Source organism: Theropithecus gelada, chromosome 1, assembly GCF_003255815.1.
Source record: "Theropithecus gelada isolate Dixy chromosome 1, Tgel_1.0, whole genome shotgun sequence".
NCBI classification, from domain to species: Eukaryota; Metazoa; Chordata; class Mammalia; order Primates; family Cercopithecidae; genus Theropithecus; species Theropithecus gelada.
In genome coordinates this window covers 79,909,732-79,934,060 of record NC_037668.1, presented here as the reverse complement: position 1 = coordinate 79,934,060, position 24,329 = coordinate 79,909,732, and the positions used below count along the sequence as shown (strand labels likewise).

The 24,329-nt window shown below is 42.6% G+C and overlaps 2 protein-coding genes across 3 annotated transcripts in view; both read left to right on the top strand.

Annotated features, from left to right (window-relative positions):
* Positions 1 to 12,267, top strand: part of KTI12 (KTI12 chromatin associated homolog) — a 23,378-nt gene extending 11,111 nt beyond the window's left edge. Inside the window, exons 2-3 of one of the 2 annotated variants that reach the window (XM_025376912.1) lie at positions 3,273 to 3,333; positions 10,441 to 12,267. In XM_025376912.1, coding sequence (XP_025232697.1) covers positions 3,273 to 3,333; positions 10,441 to 11,672 — 1,293 coding nt within the window. In that variant the 3' untranslated portion in view covers positions 11,673 to 12,267. Of the gene's footprint in view, positions 1 to 3,272; positions 3,334 to 10,317 lie in introns of both variants that reach the window. The other variant, XM_025376919.1, reaches the window with a different exon arrangement.
* On the top strand, positions 11,760 to 24,329 carry TXNDC12 (thioredoxin domain containing 12). Its single transcript, XM_025376970.1, has 6 exons — positions 11,760 to 12,211; positions 15,766 to 15,818; positions 17,247 to 17,320; positions 19,899 to 19,968; positions 20,899 to 20,982; positions 23,455 to 24,329. Exons 2-6 carry the CDS (start codon positions 15,779 to 15,781, stop codon positions 23,532 to 23,534), a joined length of 348 nt encoding a protein of 115 aa, XP_025232755.1. The 5' UTR covers positions 11,760 to 12,211; positions 15,766 to 15,778; the 3' UTR covers positions 23,535 to 24,329.

Below are 24,329 nucleotides of genomic sequence, written 5' to 3'. Positions count from 1 at the left end.
TGTTGCTCTGCAGTTTCACCATTTAAAAGTTTGTTTTTATAATTTATCCCAGTTAATACATATTATGAAGAAATATGTAGAGTCATGGTTGTATTTTGTTTGTTTATTTCTGAGACAGGATCTCTCTGCCACCCAGGAGTGCAGTGACACAATCATTGCTCACTGCGGCCTCAAACTCCTGGGCTCAAACAGTCCTTCCGCCTCAGCCTCCCAAGTAGCCAAGACTATGGGCACATGCCAGTGTGCCAGACTTTTAATTTTTTGTAGAGACAAGATCTCTCTGTGTTGCCCAGGCTGGTTTCCAACTCCTGGACTCAAGTGATCATTCTGCCTTGGCTTCCCAAAATGCTAGCATTATAGGTATGAGCCGCTGTGCCTGGCCATATTAATGTTTTATCTTGTTCTTGAAAATGCTGAGCCATTATCTCTTCAAATATGCCTTAAAAAAAAAAAAAAAAAAAAAGACAGTTTCCCCTATTGCCCAGGCTGGAGTGCAGTGGCACAATCTCAGCTCACTGCAACCTCCACCTCCCGGGCTCCAGTGATTCTTGTACCTCAGCCTCCCAAATAGCTGGGACTACAGGCGTGTGTCACCATGCCTGGCTAATTTTTGTGTTTTTAGTAGAGCAGAATTTTCACCATGTTGGCCAGGCTGGTCTCGAACTCCTGGCCTCAAGTAATCTGTCTGCCTCAGCCTCCCAAAGTGCTGGGATTACAAGTGTGAGCCACCATGCCCTGCCTTCAAATATGTCTTCTTCCTTCACCCTTTCATTCTGAGACTCCAAATTTATGTGTATTAGACTTTCACAATCTATTCTATATCTCTTGGCCTCTCCATAACTTTCATTTCCTATCTCTTTGTGTTGCATCTTGAATACCTTTTTCTGATCTATGCCTCTGCCTGCCTCTAATTTGCTGTTTTAACTTGTCCACTGCATTTTAAAAAATTGATACTTTATTTTTGGAGCAGCTTTATGTCTATAGAAAAATTGAGCAGAAAATACAGAAAATACAGGGTTCTTCCCTCTCTCCCTCCTTCTCCCAACTTCTAGTAACATCTTGCACTAATGTGGTACATTTGTTACAACTGATGAACCTATATTGATATATTATTATTAACTAAAGTTCCTAGTTTACATTTGGGTTCATTCTTGGTCTTGTACATTCTTTTTTTTCTTTTTTTTTGAGATGGAGTCTTGTTCTGTCACCCAGGCTGGAGTGCAGTGGCCGGATCTCAGCTCACTGCAAGCTCCGCCTTCTGGGTTTATGCCATTCTCTATTTGATATTCAGTAACCTTATGAGATATAATTATTATGCCTCTTAAAGATGAGACAGCTGAAGCATAGAGTGATTAAGTAAAACTGGGTTATTAATAAGGCCAAATTTAAATGAGATAACACATGTGATATGTCAGGCACATATAAGGTGGTCAGTAAATAGCAGCTAGCATTATGATCACTAATAATTTTTGGATATAAAATTATGTGATATGATCTAAATAAGATACATTTGCTCAAAAAATATTTTATGGAGCATTTAGTGTGACCATGTGTACTACTAAATGCTAAGGAAACAGAGAGGAATAAGACAGATATGGTCCAGAGATAGACACATACACATTTACAAGTCATCCTGGGGAGTGCTGTGATGGGGCAAGAATAGGGTGCTTTGGGAGTCAGGGAAGATATACCAGAAGAAATGCCCTCTAGGCTTATACCTGAAGAATGAATTGGAGGTATGGGATGGAAGGAATTGCACAGGTAGTAGTGATTGTGAAAGCCTAGAGGGGAGAGAGTGCATGCTGCTCTCATTTAAAGAAGTGAAAGGGCCGGGCACAGTGGCTCCCACCTGTAATCCCAGCACTTTGGAAAGCTGAGGAGGCTGGCGGATACCTGAGCTTGGGAGTTTGAGACCAGCCTGGCCAACATGGCAAAACCTTGTCTCTACTAAAAATGCAAAAATTACAGTCCAGGCCCAGTGGCTCATGCCTGTAAGCCCAGTAGTTTGGGAGGCTGAGGCGGGCAGATCACCTGAGGTTGGGAGTTCAAGACCAGTCTGACCAACATGGAGAAACCCCATCTTTACAAAAAATACAAAATACACCAGGCTTGGTGGCACATGCCTGTAATCCCAGCTACTCGGGAGACTGAGGCAGGAGAACCACTTAACCCGGGAGGTGGAGGTTGTGGTGAGCCAAGATCGTGCCATTGCACTCCAGCCTGGGCAACAAGAGTAAAACTCCATCTCCAAAAAAAAAAAAAAAAAATTAGCCAGGTGTGGTGGCAGACGCCTCTAATTCCAGCTACTCAGGAGGCTGAGGCACAAGAATCGCTTGAACCTGGGAGGTAGAGGTTGCAGTGAGCCAAGATCACACCACTGCATTCTAGCATTGGTGACAGACTCTATCTAAAAAAACAAACAAAAAAAGGAACGGACAGGGTGTATGTATAAGATTTTAGGAAAAGTGTGGAAAGAGGCTGGAGAGGTGGGCAGGTGCCATATTCTGAAAAGCTTTATAAACCCTACTACAAGAGTTGGACCTTTATCTTTAGGGCATTGGAAAGTCTTTGAATGTTTTTTTGTTTTTGTTTTTTTCCAGGAGTAACATGATTTAGAAAGACCATTCTGTGCTATCCTACAAAACATGCTCAAGAGTTTAAAATAGAAAGATTCCTCTGGCTGAATTGTGGGCATAATAATAACAATAGCTTTAAATACTAACTTCATTTAATCCTTATACTAACCCTTGGAGGTAGGTCTTATTGTCTTGTTTTTATAGATGAAGAGGGAAAATAAGAAAGAAATTGAGACTTGGAGAGCTTACTTCACTCACAAAAATTCACACACTTAATAGGAAGTGGAGTCATGGACCTAGGTCTTTCTGAATCTAAAGCTGTATTGCTGAATCACCTTGAATTAGTTATGATTTGTTATGACCTGCTTTATGTTTACTCTGTGAGAAATTCTCATTCATTCTTATAGTGTTATTAGCATATTCCATGATAGTTTACAAAGCATTTAATGTCATTTTTAAATTTAGCCTCCTTTGAAACTGTGAATTAGGTGGTGGTGTCTCCATTTTGCAGGTATGAAAACTGAGGCTTGAGGTATGGTCCCATACACCTAGAAGGTGGTGGAGCTGGGACTTGAACACCAAGCTCTTGACAGAAGAAAACCTTCTTATTGGGTATCTTGTGAACATGCACACTTTCTTCTTGGGACTGTGCCCTTTGTTCATTGTGTGAATGCTTATAAATTTCTTTCCTTCCAGGTTTTGGAGATCATATTCATTGGAGGACACTGGAAGATGGGAAGAAAGAAGCAGCTGCCAGGTACAAAACATGGTTTTAGGTCATTCATGGTGGTAAAACACTTTTCAGTTATCAACTTAATGTTAATTTTGGTGAAGGGCTATACCAAGGCAGAGCAAGAACTGAATAGTTGCCTAATTACAACAGCAATAATATTGGCTAACATTTATAGTTGAGCCTTGAACAACATGGTTTTGTTTTTTTTTTCTTTTTTGAGATAGAGTCTTGCTCTGTCACCCAGGCTGGAGTAGAGTGGTGTGATCTTGGTTGATTGCAACCTCCACCTCCCAGGTTCAAGCGATTCTTGTCAAGCCTCAGCCTCCCACATAGCTGAGATTATAAGCATGTGCTACTAGTTTTTGTAGTTTTTAGTAGAGACAGGGTTTCACCATGTTGGCCACGCTGGTCTTGAGCTCCCAACCTCACGCGATCTGCCTGCCTCGGCCTCCCAGAGTGCTGGGATTACAGATGTGAGCCACCATGCCCGGCCAAACAACATGGATTTGAACTGCACAGGTCCACTTGTATGTGGATTTTTTTCAATAATAAATGTATTGGAAGATGTTATGGAGATTTCAAGCAGTTTGAAAAAACTTGCAGATGAACGGCATAGCCTAGAAATACCAAAAAACTTCAGAAAATGGTACGTTACAAGTGTATAAAATATATGTAGATACTAGTCTATATTATCATTTACTACCATAAAACATACAGAAATCCAGAAATCTACAAGTTAAAATTTATCAAAACTTCTGCACACTGGCTGGGTGCGGTGGCTCATGCCTATAATCTCAGCACTTTGGTAGGTTGAGGCAGGCAGATCACTTGAGCCCAGGAATTTGAGACCAATCTGGGCAACATGGTGAAACCCCTTCTCTACAAAAACTAACAGTTATTTGGGGGGGTTAAGGTGGGAGGACCAATTGAGCCTGGGAGTTTGAGGGTGCAGTGAGCTGAGACCATGCCACTGCACTGCAGCCTGGAAACAGAGTGAGACCCTGTCTAAAAAGCTTCTGTCCAGCCATGGTGGCTCATGCCTGTAATTTCAACACTTTGGGAGGCTGAGGTGGGCGGATTATCTGAGGTCGGGAGTTCAAGACCACCCTGGCCAACATGGTGAAACCCCGTCTCTACTAAAAATACAAAAATTAACTGGGCATGGTGTGCGCGCCTGCAGTCCCAGCTACTAGGGGAGGTTGAGGCAGGAGAATCACTTGAACCCGGGAGGCGGAGGTTGCAGTGAGCTGAGATTGCACCACTGCACTCCAGCCTGGGAGACAGAGCAAGACTCTGTCTCAAAAAAAAAAAAAAATTAATTAATAAATAAAAATAAAAATAAAAAAACTTCTGCACACAAACAGTTATAGACCACACATGATGCCATTTGCAGAAGGGAGAAATGTACACAAATTTAAAGATGCCATATTAAATCATAACTGCATAAAAATTAACCGTAGTATATAACATATGACTAATAATTTTGTGGCGACCTCCTGTTGCTATGGAGATGAGCTCAAGTATTGTGAGTATCCACTTAAAATGCGGTGCAACATTAATCATCTTCAGTGAGCAGTACGTCTCTCCAGTGTATTGTGTATTGCAATATAAAGTAGTCTCTCAGCTGGGCATGGTGGCTCATACCTGTAATCCCAACACTTTAGGAGGCCGAGGTGGGTGGATCACTTGAGGTCAGGAGTTCGAGACCAGCCTGGCCAACATGGTGAAACCCTGTCTCTACTAAAAATACAAAAAACTTAGCTGGGCGTGGTGGGTGCATACCTGAAATCCCAGCTACTCGGGGGGCTGAGGCAGGATAATCGCTTGAACCCGGGAGACAGAGGTTGCAGTGACCCAAGATCATGCCACTGCACTCCAGCCTGGGGTCTCAACAAGAACAACAAAAAGTAATCTCTTACAACTCTTGCATATTTTTCCTGGTATTTAGTACAATATCATAAACCTAGAATAACACCATGAAACCCATACAAGGTGCCATTGGTGATGCTGGAAGTGTTCCCAAGAAGCAGAGAATGCTCATGACATTACAAGAAAAAATTGAATTGCTTGACATGTACTGTAGACTGAGGTCTACAGAGGTAGTTGCTTGCCGTTTCAAGATAAATGACTCTTTTTTTTTTTTTTTGAAATGATATCTTGCTCTGGCCCGGCCAAATGAATCATTTTTGAGAGTCTGAGGCAGGAGGATTGCTTGAGCCCAGTAGATAGAGACCAGCCTGGGCAACAAAGTAAGACCTTGTCTCTACAAAAAAAAAAAAAAACAACAACTTTTTTTTAAAGATAAATCCAGCGTAAGAACCAATTGTGTAAAAAAAAAAAAAAGGAAATTCATGAAGTTGTCACTGTAGCCACGCCAACAGGCGCAAAAACCTTGCACTTTTTGCCAAATGCCTTTTTATGTGCATAATATGCAGCTTTTATGTGGGTACTATAAGAAAGGCATACCTATTGACTCTAATATGATTTGAGAAAAAGCAAAGTCATTATATGGCAACTTAAAGCAAAAAGGTGGTGAAGGATCTAAAGCTGGAGTATTTAATGCCAACAAATGATGGTTTGCTGATTTTAGAAAGAGGTCTGGCTTAAAAAATGTCAAGATAGGCTGGGTGCAGTGATGCCCGTAATCGCAGCACTTTGGCAGTCCAAGGTGGGTGGATCATTTGAGGTTAAGAGTTTATGACCAGCCTGGCCCACATGGTGAAACCCCATCTTTACAAAAAATATAAAAATTAGCCAGGCGATGGTGGCCCACATCTATAATCCCAGCTACTCGGGAGGCTGAGGCAGGAGCATCGCTTGAGCCTGGGAGGCGGAGGTTGTGTGAGCTGAGATCCTGCCACTGCACTCCAGCCTGGGTGACAGAGTGAGACCCAGTCTCAAAAACAAAAACAAAAACAACCAAAAAAAAAAACGAGATACAGGAGAAGCAGCTTATGCTAACTAAGAGGCAGCAGATGAATTCTCAGACACCATTAAGAAAATCACCGAAGAGAAAGGATATCTGCCTGAACAGGTATTTAATGCAGATTAAGGTACCCTATTTTGGGAAAAAAAAAAAAAAAGCCACAAAGGACATTAATAGTAAGGAAGACCAACCTGGGCAACATGGGAAACTCTGTCTCTACAAAAAATAGAAAAATTAGCTGGGTGTGGTGGTGCATGCCTGTTGTCCCTGCTACTCAGGAGTCTGAGGTGGGAGGATTGCTTGAGCCTGGAAGATTGAGGCTGCAGTGAGCTATGACTGCACCACTGAACTGTAGCCTGGGTAACAGAATAAGACCCTATTTCAGTTTTCAAAAAAGAAAAAAAAAAGAAGAGAAGCAAGTACCAAGATTGAAGGCAAGAAGAGATAGGCTAACTCTACTGTTTTATGCAAAAAAACCCAGCACTTTGGGAGGTAGAGGTAGGACGACTACCAGAGCCCAGGAGTTTGAGTCAGGTTTGTCATCAGAACTGCCCTTGTCTATAAAGCTGTTAACCCCCAGCCTCGAAGAGCAAAGATAAACACCAGCTACCAGTGTTTAGGTTGTGCAATAAGAAGGCTTAGACAACAAGAACCCTTTTTCTGGATTGGTTCCACCAATGCTTTGTCCCTGAAGTCAGGAAGTACCTAGTCAATAAAAGACTGCCTTTTAAAGTTATTTTGATATTGAACAATACTCTGGCCACCCAGAGCCCCATGAGTTCAACACCAAAGGCATAAAAATGGTCTATTTGCGGCTGGGCATGGTGGTTCATGCCTGTAATCCCAGCACTTTGGGAGGCTGAGGCGGGGAGATCACCTGAGGTCGGGAGTTCCAGACCAGCCTGACCAACTTGAAGAAACCCCGTCTCTACTAAAAATACAAAATTCACCAGGCCTGGTGGTGCATGCCTATAAAGCCAGCTACTCGGGAGGCTGAGGCAGGAGAATCACTTGAACCTGGGAGGTGGAGGTTGCAGTGAACTGATAACACGCCATTGCATTCCAGCCTGGGCAATAAGCGTGAAACTCTGTCTCAAAAAGAAAGAAAGAAAGAAGGAAAGAAGGAAGGAAGGAAGGAAGGAGAGAAGCAGAGAAGAGAAAAGAAAGAGGTCTATTTGCCTCCAAACAGTATTTCAATCAACTACTACATCAGGGGGTGATAAGGACCTTTAAGGCTCATTACACACAGTCCTATATGGAAAATAGACTGTCAAAGCTATGGAAGAGAACTGCAATAGAGAGAACATCATGAAAGTTTAGGAGGGTTATACCATTGAAGATGCCATTGTTGTTATAGAAATAGCTGTGAAGACCATCAAGCCTGAAACAATAAATTCCTGCTGGATAAAACTGTGTCCAGATGTACATATGACTTCACAGGGTTTATGACAGATAATTAAAATCATGAAAGAGATTGTGGATATGGCAAAAAAAAAAAAAAAAAAGTGAGGGGTAAAGGGTTTTAAGATATGATCTTGGATAAATTCAAGAGCTAATAGACACCAAATCAGAGGAATGAACAGAAGATAACTTGATGGAGATGAGTGCCAGATGATGAGGAAAAAACACGTAGAAGAAGCACTGCCAGAAAACAGATCTGGCAGAAGGTTTTAATTATTTAGGAGTGCTTTTGACTTATTTTACAACATGGAACCTTCTAAGATATGTGCCCTGAAACTAAATCAAAGAAAAAGGATTGGTATTGTATAGAAACATTTTTAGAGAAATGAAAAAGCAAAAAAGTCAGACAGAAATTATATTTCCATAAAGTTACACCAAGTGTGCCTGCCTGTTCTGCCTCCCCTTCCACCCTCTTCTGCCTCTGCCATCCTGAGACAGCAAGACCAACCCCTCCTCTTCCTCCTCCTCCTCCTCCTCCTCAGCCTACTCAGTGTGAAGACAAGGATGAAGACCTTTATGAGTATCCACTTCCACTTAATGAATACTAAATATGTTTTTGTTTCTTTATGATTCTCTTTTTCTTCTTTTTTTCCCCCCTGCTTCCTGGAAAGGTTTTCTTAATAACATTTTCTTTAATTTACTTTATTGTAAGAATACAATATATAATATTACACTCAAAATATGTGTTAACTGAATATATTATTAGTAAGGCTTCCAGTCAACAGTAGGCTATTAGTAGTTAAGTTTTAGGGAGTCAAAAGTTATATGCAGATTTTTGACTGCGTCAGGGGTCAGTGCCCCTCATCCTGGGGTTGTTCAAGGGTCAGCTGTACTAAGTGCTACTGTGCATTAGGCATTAAATTATGCAAATCAACTTATTTAACTCTCACAACAACTTTGAGGTTGGTGTTACTGTTATCTTAATTTTAGAGATGAAAAAAGTCAGGCACAGTTTTTTCTACGTTTACTAAAATAACTTGCCCAAGAGCACACAGCTAGCAAGTGGCAGACCCAAGCACTCTGACTTCAGAGCCTGCTCTTTAAATCTGTACACCATACTGCCTGCTAGAGTCAACTTGAATAGTCTATAAAGTCTCAAGTAGGTTTAGTTAAGTATTTTTAGTAGAGACAGGGTTTCACCATGTTGGCCAGGCTGGTCTCGAGCTCCTGACCTCAGGTGATCCGCCCTCCTCTGCCTCCCAAAGTGCTGGGATTACAGGCGTGAGCCACCATGCCAGGCCTGTGTTTACATTTATTTAACCCTCACAACAACCTACTAGATTGGGAAACCTGTGAAATAACTGTGGTTATTTTATAGAAGGGGAAATTGAAGTACAGAAAAGTTATATAATTTGCCAGCAATTACAACACGAGTAAGTGGAGGAGCCAAGACTTGAATGTTTTTTCTGTACTGTACAAGAGAGATACAAAGACCCCAGTATATGTGCATCTACAATACACACACATGCACAGGCACACTCACATTTCTGCACCTACCATCCTATAGTGCTTGCTGTTTATACAAGAGATCCAACGGTTTCATGGCTCTGGGTCTCAAACCTTCTGCAATAACAGAGTTGCCAGATTGAGCAAGTAAAAATAAAGAATGGCCAGGCATGGTGGTTTATGCCTTTAGCCCCAGCACTTTGGGAGGCCAAGGCGGGTGGATCACCTGGGGTCAGGAGTTTGAGACCAGCCTGGCCAACATAGTGAAACCCCATCTCTACTAAAAATACAAAAATTAGCCGGGTGTGGTGGCGCCCACCCGTAGTCCCAGCTACTTGGGAGGCTGAGACAGGAGAATCGCTTGAACCTAGGAGGTGGAGGTTGCAGTGAGCTGAGATCGCACCACTGCAGTCCAGGCTGGGTGACAGAGCGAGACTCTGTCTCAAAAAATAATAATAATAAAATAAAGGATGCAGGCCAGGCACTTTGGCTCACACACCTGTAATTCCAGTACTTTGGGAGGCAGAGGTGGCACAATTACTTGAGCCCAGGAGTTTGAGACCAGCCTGAGCAACATACTGACACCTCATCTCTAAAAAAGAAAAAATAAATAATAATAAAAAATTAAAGATGCCCAGTTAAATTTGAAGTTTAGATAAGCACCAAATAATTATTTAAATATATCTATGCAATATTTGGGACACACTTAAGCTTAAAAATGTTTTTGGTGTTTATCTGAAACTCAAATGTAACTGGGCATCCTGTATTTTATCTGGCAACCCTACTAAGGAGAAAAATTCCTATTTTGTCTTTCAAGTTCTAAGTCAAATGACTATTCCTACATAAAGTCTTCAGTCATTTCTCTGGGTAGTTTGTTTTTCCCTTCTGTTCTTTTATAATCTCACCTGCATCTATCCATTATAATATGTATTACTTTGATTGTAGGCGCCTGATCCTTCCCATTCCGACCTTTTATCTTTTGTGGGGAAAGCGTTTTATGTTCATCTCTGAATTCCCAAACTTGGAGATGTTGAATGATTGAAATGGTAATTGAATAAACATTTACTGAGAGCCAGTAGGTTTAAGAGGAGGAATGAAGGAGAACCAGCATTTTTTAATTGCCTTCTATATGCTAAATATAGTGCTGATTGCTTACAATATTTAATGCCCCTTAGGCCTTATTAATAAAATGGAGGGGCAGTCTTTGGCCGCAGGAAGATCACATTCTCCTGAGGCCTATAACATTTGGCATAAATAACTGATGCCATTCTAGTCTCTGTATCTCCTTTCTGAGAAAGCTGAACCTGGGCCTAGTTGGCGTAGAACTCCAGTTTCCATAGAAACAAGAGGGTCTGTAAAAGTCGAGGGAGACAGGAAGAGCAGTTTGCACTTCCGGCTTACGTCAGAGACGCGTACAACCCGGAAGTTGAGGCAGCGCGTTTGCTTATGGTCGCTCCCTGAGAGGATGCCGCTCGTGGTGTTTTGTGGGCTGCCGTACAGCGGCAAGAGCCGACGAGCTGAAGAGTTGCGCATGGCGCTGGCTGCTGAGGGCCGCGCGGTGTACGTGGTGGATGACGCAGCTGTCCTGGGCGCAGAAGACCCAACCGTGTACGGCGATTCTGCCCGTGAGAAGGCATTGCGTGGAGCTCTGCGAGCCTCCGTGGAACGGCGCCTGAGTCGCCACGACGTGGTCATCCTGGACTCACTTAACTACATCAAAGGTTTCCGTTACGAGCTCTACTGCCTGGCACGGGCGGCGCGCACCCCGCTCTGCCTGGTCTACTGCGTACGGCCCGGCGGCCCGAGCGCGGGACCTCAGGTGGCGGGCGCGAACAAGAACCCGGGCCGGAACGTCAGTGTGAGTTGGCGGCCACACGCTGAGGAGGACGGGAGACCCCAGGCGGCGGGCAGCAGCGTCCTCAGGGAACTGCATACTGCGGGCTCTGTAGTAAATGGAAGTGTCCAGGCCGACGTACCCAAGGAGCTGGAGCGAGAAGAATCCGGGACTGCAGAGTCTCCAGCTCTTGTGACTCCGGAATCAGAGAAATCTGCAAAGCACGTGTCCGGTTCCTTTTACTCTCCAGAACTCCTGGAGGCCCTAACGCTGCGCTTTGAGGCTCCCGATTCTCGGAATCGCTGGGACCGGCCTTTATTCACTTTGGTGGGCCTAGAGGAGCCGTTGCCCGTGGCGGGGATCCGCTCTGCCCTGTTTGAGAACCGAGCCCCACCACCCCATCAGTCTACGCAGTCCCAGCCGCTCGCCTCCGGCAGCTTTCTGCACCAGTTGGACCAGGTCACGAGTCAAGTACTGGCCGGATTGATGGAAGCGCAGAAGAGCGCTGTCCCTGGGGACTTGCTCACGCTTCCTGGTACCACAGAGCACTTGAGGTTTACCCGGCCCTTGACCATGGCAGAACTGAGTCGCCTTCGTCGCCAGTTTATTTCGTACACTAAAATGCATCCCAACAATGAGAACTTGCCCCAACTGGCCAACATGTTTCTTCAGTATCTGAGCCAGAGCCTGCACTAACCAGAGGAGGTAGGGAGAAGCCATGGCTTCTGATCTCCACTCCACATTATTTCTCTGGGAAGAATAAGCTGAAGGTCTCCAGAGCATATCGATGCAGTACTGTACTAGAGCTGTTGTGACTGATTCACTCAAACTTTCCTGCATGCCCCTGTGCCAGTCCTTGGGTTTACAGCATAAGTTGAGACTAAAGAGAATGGAGAACTATCGTGGCGCATCCTGGCAAATCCCTCCAGAGGACGGAGCTCAGGTGGACAGGGATTGCCTAGATGGGATCCTACTTGGGATATCACAGAGCGTTGACCATTGGCTTCCTTCATCTGAGGCGTGGGAGAGCAGACTGGATGGATGAGAATTGTTTTAAAACAATTGTGAACAGAAACTGAAGATGGCACAGTTCTACATCTGCACCTGCCCTTTTATCATACCACAAAAGTATTTTTTGAGTACTGTACTGACCTTTTGCTAGTCTCTATTCTGGGACTGAGTTCACAGATAACTACATTGGTGTCTATCCTTGGGAAACTTTTGTTTTTGTGGAAGTAAGCAAGTTATCTACTAGATTATTTCCTCTAATAAAATTTTTAAAAATAGTCTACTGGAATTTCTTTCACTTAATGTTCCCTGTGTAACTTTCATGTTAACATTTTAGGTATACTTGTCATTGTTCCTTTAAGTGAAGTAGTATTTTGATAGTTCTGAGAGAGTAAATGTTTTGATCTACTCTAGAGTAATTATGTTGTGACAATTTCCATAACTGTTGTGCTTCATTCTATATTTCAAGGCAAATATTGTAAGCTTGTCAATTTCATTCTTCATTGATTTCATTGAACAGATGAAATTAAAGTAGTACTTACTTTAACAGTGCCTGTGATTTTCAAAGACCAATTAGATACAGTATTTTTGATCTTGAGATATGTGGTGAGAAGCTGGGTGTGGTGGTTCATGCTTGTAATCCTAGCACTTTGGGAGTCCGAAATCGAGGTGAGGAATTCGAGACCAGCCTGGCCAATGTGGCAAAACTCCGTCTCTACTCACAATACAAAAATTAGTCGGGCATGATGGTGTACCTGTGTACCTGTAATGGTGTACCTGTAATCCCCAGCTACTCTGGAGGCTGAAGCACGAGAATTGCTTGAACCTGGGAGGTGGAGGTTGCAGTGAGCTGCGATCACACCACTGCACTCCAGCCTGGGCAACAGTGAAACAGTGAAACTCGAAAAACAAAGAGATATGTGGTGAGAAATACAAGTAAAAGATACAATTATGCTGGGTGCAGTGGCTCACGCCTGTAACCCCAGCACTTCGGGAGGCCGAGGCGGGTGGATCAATGAGGTCAGGTGTTCAAGACCAGCCTGACCAACATGGTGAAACCCTGTCTCTACTAAAAATACAAAAAGTAGCCGGGTGAGGCGGCCTGTGCCTGTAATCCCAGCTACTCAGGAGGCTGAGGCAGGAGAACCGCTTGAACCTGGGAGGCGGAGGTTGCAGTGAGCCGAGATTGTGCCACTGCACTCCAGCCTGGGTGACAGAGCGAGACTCCATCTCAAAAAAAAAAAAAAAAAAAGGATGAAATGGGCTGGTGGTCAGAGGATGATGACAAAGGACAAAATGTTTTGGAAACCTGGTGAAAAAGACTAACTAGCTATTGGGAGAGGTGGTTTTGGAAAGGTTTTATAGAGGAGTTAACACTTGAACCATCACTCTAGAATAATGTCAGTAAAGGGCCAAATAGTAAATGTTTTTAGGCTTTGTGGACCATGAAATACTGTTGCTACTTATAGATGGTAAGTAAACATGAGCATGAATGTATTTTAATAAAACTGCACTCAACTGTGAATTACAGTTTTAACATCACAAAGGAGTCTTTTAGATTTGCTTTGCAAACATTGAAAAGTGTAAAAATATACAACAAAACATTTGCATATCATGGGCCCTGTGGAAGCAGGCGGTGGGCTGGATTTGGCCTGCAGACCCTAGTTTGCCGTCCCCTGCTCTAGAGGGATAAATAGATGTTTGCCAGGGAGAAAAGAGAAAGCAAGACATTCTAAAACATGCATGCTCTGAAACTATGGAGCTATTAAAAGATGGGGTAGATGGGCTGCCTTGGTTCATGGTATATTCCTTGCTTGTGAGGTAATCTATACTACCTTTTGTTTCTGATAAACAAGAGGATTCATGTGTGAAATGGAGTTTGGATGAGGCAAACTCAAAAGGCTTTTTCCAACCTTCATTCAGTTGGTTATTGATTGAATTGGGCTTAACCATGGATTCTGGGTTACCATTCTAAATTGAAGGAGACTGTAACAGAAAGAACATTGGTTTTGAAGTTGGACTTCTGAGTTACCTAGTAAGTGGCAGAACCTTGGGTTTTCTTTTGGGTTTTTATATTTATTTATATATTTATCTATTTATTTATTTATTTTTGAGACAAGGTCTGGCTGTCTCCCAGGCTGGAGTGCAGTGCTGTAAGTAGCTGGGACTACAGGCGCGCACCCCATGATGGCTAAGTTTCGTATTTTTTTGCAGAGACAGGTTTTCACCATGTTGCCCTGGCTGGTCTTGAACTTGTGAGCTTAAGTGATCCCCCAGCCTCGGCCTCCCAAAGTGCTGAGATTACAGGTGTGAGCCACTGCGTCCAGCCTAGAACCTAGATTTTATGTGGCCAAATATTTACTGTATTGAGCATTTCAGTTTTCTCATTTCTATTGTGAGACCATTAATAGTATCTACCCTAGGGTTATTTTGAGGATTTAAATGAGATAATGCATATACAGCACAATGTCATATAATAAACGTTCAGCACATTTTGGCTACTATAGTTACCTATATCCTACTACCCACCTAAACTTGCCCTGCTCATTTGGTTTACAAGCTTTTATAAGTATTGCAGGCAGAGGTCCATCCAGATGTGAGGTAGGCCTAAGGTGAGGAGGCTGAATGATTCATTTGACACTTACTAAATGGGTTAATTTATGTATATTTACAGTAGTGCCTGGCACATGGCAAATGCTATATAAGTGTTTGCTATCAATAATATATGTGTCAGATGTAAGGGATATAGAGGCAGCTAAGAGTTCTTTGTCTTAGGAATCTCCAAGTCCAGTGGAGGGAGATGGGTAAATAATAGATATAGATCAATATGTTAAGTGCATGGTAGCTATTATACAGTGTATGTTATGGTGACATGGGGTTGTGTGATGGCGAAAGCCAATGGCTACCTACCTACATGGGGTCTTCCAAACTGTCATTTGAGCCTTGAGAGCTTAAGAGCTTCCTCTAGCCAGTCTGGTTCAGGTGGATTGCATTGCTCATTGTGAACACTTTCCTCCCTGATTATAAAAATTCTACTGTAGAAAAATCATGAAATATAGATGTAGTATAGGAAAACATCCACAGCGCCATCATCCACAGAAAACTGCTATTATGTTTTGGTACATTTAGGCTCTTTTCTCTGTACATATTTTATTAAAACCAGACTATAGATACTTCTGTATCCTAGTTTTTTATATAAGCTACCAATTAAAAATTATTTTCAATGATTATATAATAATAATCATTTAGAAATGCTGTTAACTTTTTTTTTTTGTTTTGAGACAGAGTCTGTTCTGTCTGCCAGGCTGGAGTGTAGTGGTGCGATCTCGGCTCGCTGCAACCTCTGCCTCCCAGGCTCAAACAATTCTCATACTTCAGCCACCCCAGTAGCTGGGACTACAGGCGTGTGCCACCACACCCAGCTAATTTTTGTATTTTTAGTAGAGGCAGGGTTTTGTTATGTTGGCCAGGCTGGTCTTGAACCCGTGGCCTCAAGTGATCCGCCCACCTCAGCCTCCCAAAATGCTGGGATTACAGGCATGAGCCACCATGCCCAGCCCTCCCTAACTTTAAAGCCCAAATTTGTAGAATTTATAGAAATGCTAGAATTTATCAATAATTTTGTTACAGCAATTACCTATTATTATTGAACATTTAAGTTGTCTAATGATTTTCCCAATTGAAATAATACTACAGAAATGTCTTCATATATTAATCTTCATCTCATTAAATTTCAAGAAGTAGAATTACTAGATTATAATTTCTTTGTTTTGCTTTTAAGTGGACTGCCCCTGATGGTGATTATTCATAAATCCTGGTGTGGAGCTTGCAAAGGTAAGTGTAAGTGCTCAATCTAAATACAAAACTCAGATGTGTTGTCAAATATTAACATTTAACAAATATTGGCACTGACTCTGGCCCAGCACTGCTGACTGTTGAAGGAATACTAAAGAAATATATGACATAGATTTCCTGCCTTCATGAAATTTGCAATTATATTTGGAGAGGATTTTAGGGAAGGTAAGGGGATTAAGATACAGTTATGTCAGGCCAGGCACGGTTGCTCACGCCTGTAATCCCAGCACTTTGGGAGGCCGAGGTGGGAGGATCACGAGGTCAGGAGTTCGAGACCAGCCTGGCCGATATGGTGAAACGTCGTCTCTACTAAAATACAAAAGTTAGCCGGGCGTGGTGGTGCGTGCCTGTACTCCCAACTACTCAGGAGGCTGAGGCAGGAGACTCGCTTGAACCTGGGAGGTGGAGGTTGCGGTGAGCCAAGATTGTGCCACTGCACTCCAGGCTGGGCAACACAACGAGACTCCATCTTGAAAAAAAAAAATACAGTTATGTCACGTATGGGATGAAGTGCTAAAATATCACATGAACAATACATATTAGAGGAAGCTGAAATGTACAGACAGAGACATGAGAAGGATGTAGGAACCAAATTAGAACCCAAGTTATCTGACTCTGTGGCATGTGTTCTTTCTGCTATACCACCTTGCCACTTCTGCAGACAGGTTTTTTCTTTTATTTGGTATGCTACACTTAAAGTCCTAGATGGAAAAGGAGTGTAAAAAATAGTGGAAAAAGCCAGGCGCCTGTAATACCAGCACTTTGGGAGGCTGGGGTGGGAAGATCACTTGAGGCCAGGAGTTGACCAGCCTGCCCAACATAGTGAAACCCCGACTCTACTAAAAATACAAAAAAATTAGCTGGGTTTGGTGGCACGTGCCTGTAATCCCAGCTACTCAGGAGGCTGAGAATTCCTTGAGCCTGAGAGGTGGAGGTTGCAGTGAGCTGAGATCATGCCACTGCACTCCAGCGTGGGCGACAGAGTGAGACTCTGTTTCAAAAATATTAATAATATATATACACATACATATATGTATACACACACACACACATATATACACCTGTGGCAGACTCACTCTATTGTCTTTCACTTCAATGGTTTTTGAAATGTAACTATGAAAAGCAAATAATGCATTTCCCCCCATTTGTATGCCATTATCCTTATTTTATAAATGAGGTAACAGCTTCAGAGAAATGAAGTAAGTCACTCAAGGTCACATAGCTATGCAGGTTCAGAATCCAGGTAGGCTAATTCTTCTTTTTGAGAGTGTAAAAAAAAGTTTGTTATGTGAATCATCTCAATAAATGCCTAAACTACCAAAGAGAAATAGTGTTGCTTATGTTTATTAAGGTTTGGTTGTGACAATGATGTTTTTTCTTCTATTTCAAAACCTTTTTTCCCGCCAGCTCTAAAGCCCAAATTTGCAGAATCTACAGAAATTTCAGAACTCTCCCATAATTTTGTTATGGTAAATCTTGAGGTAAGACTTTGAGAGTTTCTCCTTTCTGCTATGATTTTAAGACTTTTAAAATTAGCATCATTCGTGCATATTCATTATAGCTTCATTAGTGGTATAGTGGTATAAAAGTCAAATTTATGTATGTGTTTTTCTCTTGACCTCTAATACTAAGGCTTGCGTCAGATATGTTAGAAAACCATCTAACATCTATTTCTGGGAGGAACTAGGAGAGGACAGATTGAATAAGATGACTAAATTTTGTTGTTTTTTTGAGATGGAGTCTTGCTCTGTTGCCCAGGCTGGAGTGCAGTGGTTCAATCCTGGCTCACTGCAACCTCCTCCTCCCGACTGGCTGGGATTATAGGCATGCGCCACCATGCCCAGCTAATTTTTGTATTCTTATTTTTTAAATGTTTTTAATTTTTGTTTTTGTTTTTGTTTTTTTTTTTTTTCTTTAGATGGAGTCTCACTCTGTTGCCCAGGCTGGAGTGCTATGGCACCATCTTGGCTCACTGCAACCTCCACCTCCCGGGTTCAAGCAATTCTCCTGCCTCAGCCTCCCAAAGTAGCTGGGACTACAGGTGTGCAGTACCACACCAGGCTAATTTTTGTATTTTTAATAGAGATGGGGTTTCGCCATGTTGGCCACGCTAGTCTCGGACTCCTGACCTCAGGTGATCCACCCACCTTAGCCTCCCAAAGTGCTAGGATTACAGGCAGGAGCCACTGCGCCCGGCCAATTTTTGTATTTTTAGTAGAGATGGGGGTCTCACCATGTTGGCCAGGCTGGTCTCAAACTCCTGACCTTAAGTGATCTGCCTGCCTCGGCCTCCCAAAGTGCTGGGATTACAGGCATAAGCCAGCATGCCCAGCCTTAAAATGACTAAATTTTAAGGTCCTTTTATCCTTAGTTTATGATTATGACATGTTTTACATCTTTGTAAAGCTAGACTAAAGGTGTAGTCATATATGCAGACCACAGCTTTCTGCAAAATGTGATTCATTTGAGCACCTAATCTGTGCCGGGCTTATATGTGCAACCTGCTTGTTTCCTTATGAAAAGAGCTTTTACATACCTCATATAGGCTACAGGTCTTGGAATCCTGAGTCATAGAATGTCAGATCTTAGAGTTGGAAGGGATTTTTAGGCTATTGGTACTATCCTCATTTTACAGAAAGAACCATCTTAGGCCTGAAGCAGGTATGTGATTTGGTCAAGATCATAGAGCCTAACAGGTGATAAGAATAGGTACTCTCACCTAGCCATGCTCCCTTTTAGGCCATACTTTTCACGTATGAGGTACTCAGATGCTCTGTGATGATACCACTAGCCATAAGTTTCTGTGAAAATAATGTTTACTTGGGCCAGGCACAGTGGCTCACACCTGTAATCCCAGCACTTTGGGAGACTGAGGTGGGTGGATCATGAGGTCAGGAGTTTGAGACCAGCCTGGCCAATATGGTGAAACCCTATCTCTACTAAAAATATAAAAAATTAGCTGGGTGTGGTGGTGCCTGCCTGTAGTCCCAGCTACTAGGGAGGCTGAGGCAGGAGAATCGCTTGAACCGGGAGGCGGAGGGATGTTGCAGTGAGCTAAGATGGCGCCACTGCACTACAGTCTGGGTGACAGAGTGAGACTGTCTCAAAAAGAAGAAGAAGAGGGAAAAAAAAAAGATAATGTTTACTTAAATGTAGGTCTGGGAATCTTGCGAACACATTAACAGTTAACAGTGAGGCAGCTAAGGGATTGCGCTTATACAGCTAGTGGATAGCCTGAATGCTGATACACCTCACCATAGCAGTTATATTCAAAGAAATGACCCCATTTAACCCCTGAAATGGGAACCACATCATAAATTGTAAAATTATTGATTGCCTTTGCACATGAATTCGTCACCACTTTCTGTGGTGAATTAGGATTCCTACTCAAAGGAGACAGTAATAACGTCTCCAACTTCAGAAATTTCTTAAAAAGAAAACAGATTGTGTGGGTTTTTAATCTCCTGGGAGGACTGTGAGTCCACAACTGTAACTAAAATGCCAGTCTTATTAATTCATGCACTGAAGAAATACTATGTGCAAGTCAATGGTGTAGGTACTAGGAATATAGCAGTGAACAAAACAGACAAAATTTCCTCGTTGAAATAACATTCTAGTGTGGGAAGACAGAAAGTAAGTATTTTAGAATATGTCAGATGGTGGTAAATGCTAGGGCTAAAAAAGAAAGGTGGAAGGGATGACTGCAGTTTTAAACAGATGGTTTGAAAATGAAGGGATATTTGAGCAAAGGCCTGAAACAGAAAAGGGAATGAACCATATGAATAATAATGGGGGAAGTGTGTCCAGGCAGAGAGTAAGAGCAAGTCCAAAATGCGTTAGGATGCCTGGCTTGTTTAATTACAGCAACAGCAAGAGGTCAGTGTGGCTGACCTTGTTAAGTCCTGAAGAAGACATTAAGTTAGAGAAGTGCCTAAGTGATAGATCATGTAGGGCCTGCAAGGACTTGGGGTTTTGCTCTTACAAGTGGGGAAGCCACTGAATGGTTTTGAGGAGAGAGAGGACATTATCTGATTTAAGGTTTACATTGAATCTTAATAGGATGAAGAGGAACCCAAAGATGAAGATTTCAGCCCAGACGGGGGTTATATTCCACGAATCCTTTTTCTCGGTAAGGCACATTATCTTAACCTGGGAATCCATGATGTGGATGGAGAGAGAAATGAATCAAGGCACTGACTTCACCTAGTGAAACTATACCAGGATGACCACAAACAAACAAAAATCAGTTTCAAGGGAGAGTGGGGGAGTTCTGAATGCTAGAACTACAAGTTTGAAGTAAAACTTTTCCCATTAACGAACTGCTTTTGTGAGCAATGACAAAAGTTTGGCTGAGCACAGTAGCTCATGCCTGTAATCTCAGCACTTTGGGAGGCCGAGGTGGGTGAATTGCTTGAGTCTAATTTGAGACCAGCATGGGCAACATGGCAAAAGCCCATCTCTAAAAAAGTACAAAAATTATCCAAGTGTGGTGGCATGCTCCTGTACTTCCAGCTACTTAGGAGGCTGAGACAGGAGGATCAATTGAGCCTGGGAGTTCAAGGCTGCAGTGAGCCATAATCACGCCACTGCCCTTGAGCCTGAATGACAGAAGGAACCTGAATGACCCTGTCTCAAAAAAAAGAAAAGTTTGATCATTTATTCACTCAATAGCCATTTGTGCATCAGCCATATGTCAAGTGCTGTATTAGGCACTACAGAGACAGATATAAGCCAGAATTCCCACCCTTGAACCTATATTGCTGCTAAGGCAATGGAATAATATAACCAGACAAATGTCTTTCCACAAACAATTTTATAAGAGATATTTAATGACCACCTAATCTTTGTTCAGCATAAATTCTGCTAGGTTTTATGCGGGATAGAAATCAAAATCATCAAGTAGAAAAGGAAGCAGAAATGTGGGAGGTATTATGGTGAGGTAATGGGCTGCAAACATGGGCAGATCTTATTTCCCAGAGAGCCTGATGTACCATATAGTGTTTGAAGTACCTGTCTATTGCAGTTACTGCAAAACCCTGTGTCATTTTGTCTATAACAGATCCCAGTGGCAAGGTGCATCCTGAAATCATCAATGAGAATGGAAACCCCAGCTACAAGTATTTCTACATCAGTGCCGAGCAAGGTATAGTTATGCTGAAGGGAGGGAGGATTATTGCTAGATTGAACTAGGATGAACCACATGCAAGGTCTGTGATAGGAAAGTAAATCCAGCATGTTAGCTGAGCATCTCCTGCATGTCTATAGCTTTTAGCTAGATCCTATGTAGGATACAGGAGAAAGATGAGACTGAGTTCCTTCCCTTGGAAGAGCTGACTTACCCACAGGCAGCTGTGAAGAACTGAGGCACACAAGTGACTGAGGTAGTCACTTGCCCATAGTTTCATAGTTAACAAGTAGCACAGCCAGGATTTGAGTCCAGAACTTAGTTTTTTTCCTACTGAGCTAATACTGTTTTTCCTATGAAAATTCAGAGGAGGAGGAATAGTGTTAGGTGAACAAGTCTAAGAGGTTTCATAGATATTAAATTAAATAGGCTGGGCGCAGTGGCTCATACCTGTAATCTCAGCACTTTGGGTGGCCGGGGCGGGCAGATCACTTGAGGTCAGGAGTTCAAGACCAGCCTGGCCAACATGGCGAAGCCCCATCTGTACCAAAAATACAAAAAGTAGCTGAGCGGGCCAGGCGCGGTGGCTCACGCCTGTAATCCCAGCACTTTGGGAGGCCGAGGCAGACGGATCACGAGGTCAGGAGATTGAGACCATCCTGGCTAATATGGTGAAACCCTGTCTCTACTAAAAATATAAACAATTAGCCGGGCGTGGTGGCAGGCGCCTGTAGTCCCAGCTACTTAGGAGGCTGAGGCAGGAGAATGGCGTGAACCCAGGAGGCAGAGGTTGCAGTGAGCCAAGATCGTGCGCCATTACACTCCAGCCTGGGTGACAGAGCGAGACTCTGTCTTAAAAAAAAAAAAAACCAAAAAAAAAAAACCAAAAAAAAAACCCTGAAACTTAAATGGACCTAGAAGGATAAAAATTTTATCTCTGGACAGATATGAGGAGGACATTTCAAGCTATGGAAGTGAAGTGAGGGGGGATGTAGCCCAACATAGAGAGTTTGTAAGGCTTGCTAGAGGAAATAATGACTGGATTAAGTCTTAGAGAATGAGACCTTGTCAGTAGCAGAATGGGAAAAGCATGTTCCAGGAGAGAGAAGAGCACCAGCACAAACAAGTGAAGGAAGTTTGCAATCATCAGCCAGTCATGCTTTTTTGTTCTCTAATCTTTGAGCACAGTCATTCTGGAGGCAGGGGTTGGAATTCATGCCATGTATTGTTGCTGTTTTCCTTTTCCCCTCATCTATGAAAGGGAGTTGTGTGCTAAGTTGCCATGTGTCCCTATTGCCATGCCAGGACTTTATGATTTGAGTCCTTGATACTCTTATTCTCAGACTAGGGACGGGGAAGAGATCTGTGAAAGCTATTACCTTCTTCCCCTGAGTAAGGAGAATGTCATGTTCCTTAAACAAATGCAGATCACTGAAGATTGGTATCAAAGAGAAATTTTCCACGTAGAGAAGGGCAGCTGGGCTTTAGGTCTCCAATTCTTGTATCTTGAGATTCACCTTCCCTTTAGAATTTCATCCAAGTTACCACTGCTGTCTCTACACTCACATAGTCCAGATGTGAACACGAGACCCTCCCCTGAATCCTCCATCTCTCAGCTGATGTGAAACTGGAACATTCAAACCTAGCTTTACTAAAGGCATAGGCAAAACAAAAAAGAAATAACAAACTGTATTATCTGCCTCTTATGAGCTTTATGGGTTGGCTTTGCAAGATTCATAGACTCTGGCTCAACCCAGCTCCTGGCCTGCCATTATATAGGGGTGCTTTGTAGAACCACCACTCAGGAGCCTATACTGAAATAGCTGCCCTCCTTAAGTCTAAATCCATAAGCAGGATTCTCCAAGAGAGATAAGAAGTTTCATCTCGAGTCTACTTAAGGCCCTCCTTCCAGGTTTCTCTCTCTTTTTGTTTTTTTTTTTTGGCCTGAGAACTTGGCTTTATCCATGTATAGTTGATACTGGAAATGATGACCCCTTTCAGTAGGGACACCCCTGTCCCAGCACACAGACCACTCAGTGTAATCTGTGACATCCCCAGGAAGTAAAATAAGTGCAGCATTCATCCACAAGATACAATGGGGGACAGTAGGAAGGTGTTTCCTCTTCCCTGGGGGTCAAGTGAACATCTACAGTCTAGGACAGGGGATCAGCTCTAATCCTAGAGGGTAAGCCAAAGTAACTGCTAAGATTTTGGTATGACTTCATAGTTGATAAAGCACTTTTATTATCCATTCTCCCATTTAACTTTTATAATACTGTGTGAAGTGAGTTATATTGTTTCATTTTATAAATGAGGAAACAAATTCAAAGAGATAAATGACTTGCCAGGGCCAAAATCCAGAGCTAGATCTTGAGTCCAGATCTTGTACTCCTCTCATATTTCTTCTGAAACATTTAAAAGTGTACATTAGTTGTCAAATGTCAAATATTACTTACTTCATACTTTTTTCCTCCCATCTTTATTTCTTAGTTGTTCAGGGGATGAAGGAAGCTCAGGAAAGGCTGACGGGTGATGCCTTCAGAAAGAAACATCTTGAAGATGAATTGTAACATGAATGTGCCCCTTCTTTCATCAGAGTTAGTGTTCTGGAAGGAATGCAGCAGGGGAGGGAATATTGAGGAATCATCTAGAACAATTAAGCCGACCAGGAAACCTCATTCCTACCTACACTGGAAGGAGCGCTCTCACTGTGGAAGAGTTCTGCTAACACAAGCTGGTCTACATGTTTGTGGATCCAGCAGAGAGCGGCAGACTTTCTTCTCTTTTTCCCTCTCACCTAAATGTCAATTTGTCATTGAATGTAAAAAATGAAACCTTCTGACACAAAACTTGAGCCACTTGGAGGTTTACTCCTCGCACTTAAGTATTTGAGTCTTTTCCCATTTCCTCCCCCTTTACTCACCTTAGTGGTGAAAGAAGACTAGTAGCATCTTTTCTACAATGTTAAAATTGCAGAAATAGCTTATCATTAAACAACAACAACAACAACAACAAATTCTAAGTGTAAATCAGTAATTCTACCCCCTATCAAGGGGGTAGCCTGCTTTTTCCCTTTTTCCTTCTGGAAATAATTGTGGGCTTCTTCACAAATTTCTACAACCCCTTTCCTCTTCTCACGCTTGGGTTTCCCTGTTTGCACATATGCGTGTGCAGGACTGGCTGTGTGCTTGGACTCTGCTCCAGGTGGAAGCATGTTTTCCCTTGTTACTGTTGGAGAAACTCAAACCTTCAAGCCCTACGTGTAGCCATTTTGTCAAGTCATCAACTGTATTTTTGTACTGGCATTAACAAAAAAAGAGATAAAATATTGTTCCATTAAACTTTAATAAAACTTTAAAAGGAAA

What these genes read in the sequence shown, in the direction of transcription:
- TXNDC12 (XM_025376970.1), top strand. Translation starts at nt 15,779, where the DNA reads ATGGTGATTATTCATAAATCCTGGTGTGGAGCTTGCAAAG. An exon ending in CTGGTGTGGAGCTTGCAAAG is followed by an intron (nt 15,819 to 17,246) that starts GTAAGTGTAAGT and finishes TTTTCCCGCCAG; the next exon opens with CTCTAAAGCCCAAATTTGCA. An exon ending in TTGTTATGGTAAATCTTGAG is followed by an intron (nt 17,321 to 19,898) that starts GTAAGACTTTGA and finishes GAATCTTAATAG; the next exon opens with GATGAAGAGGAACCCAAAGA.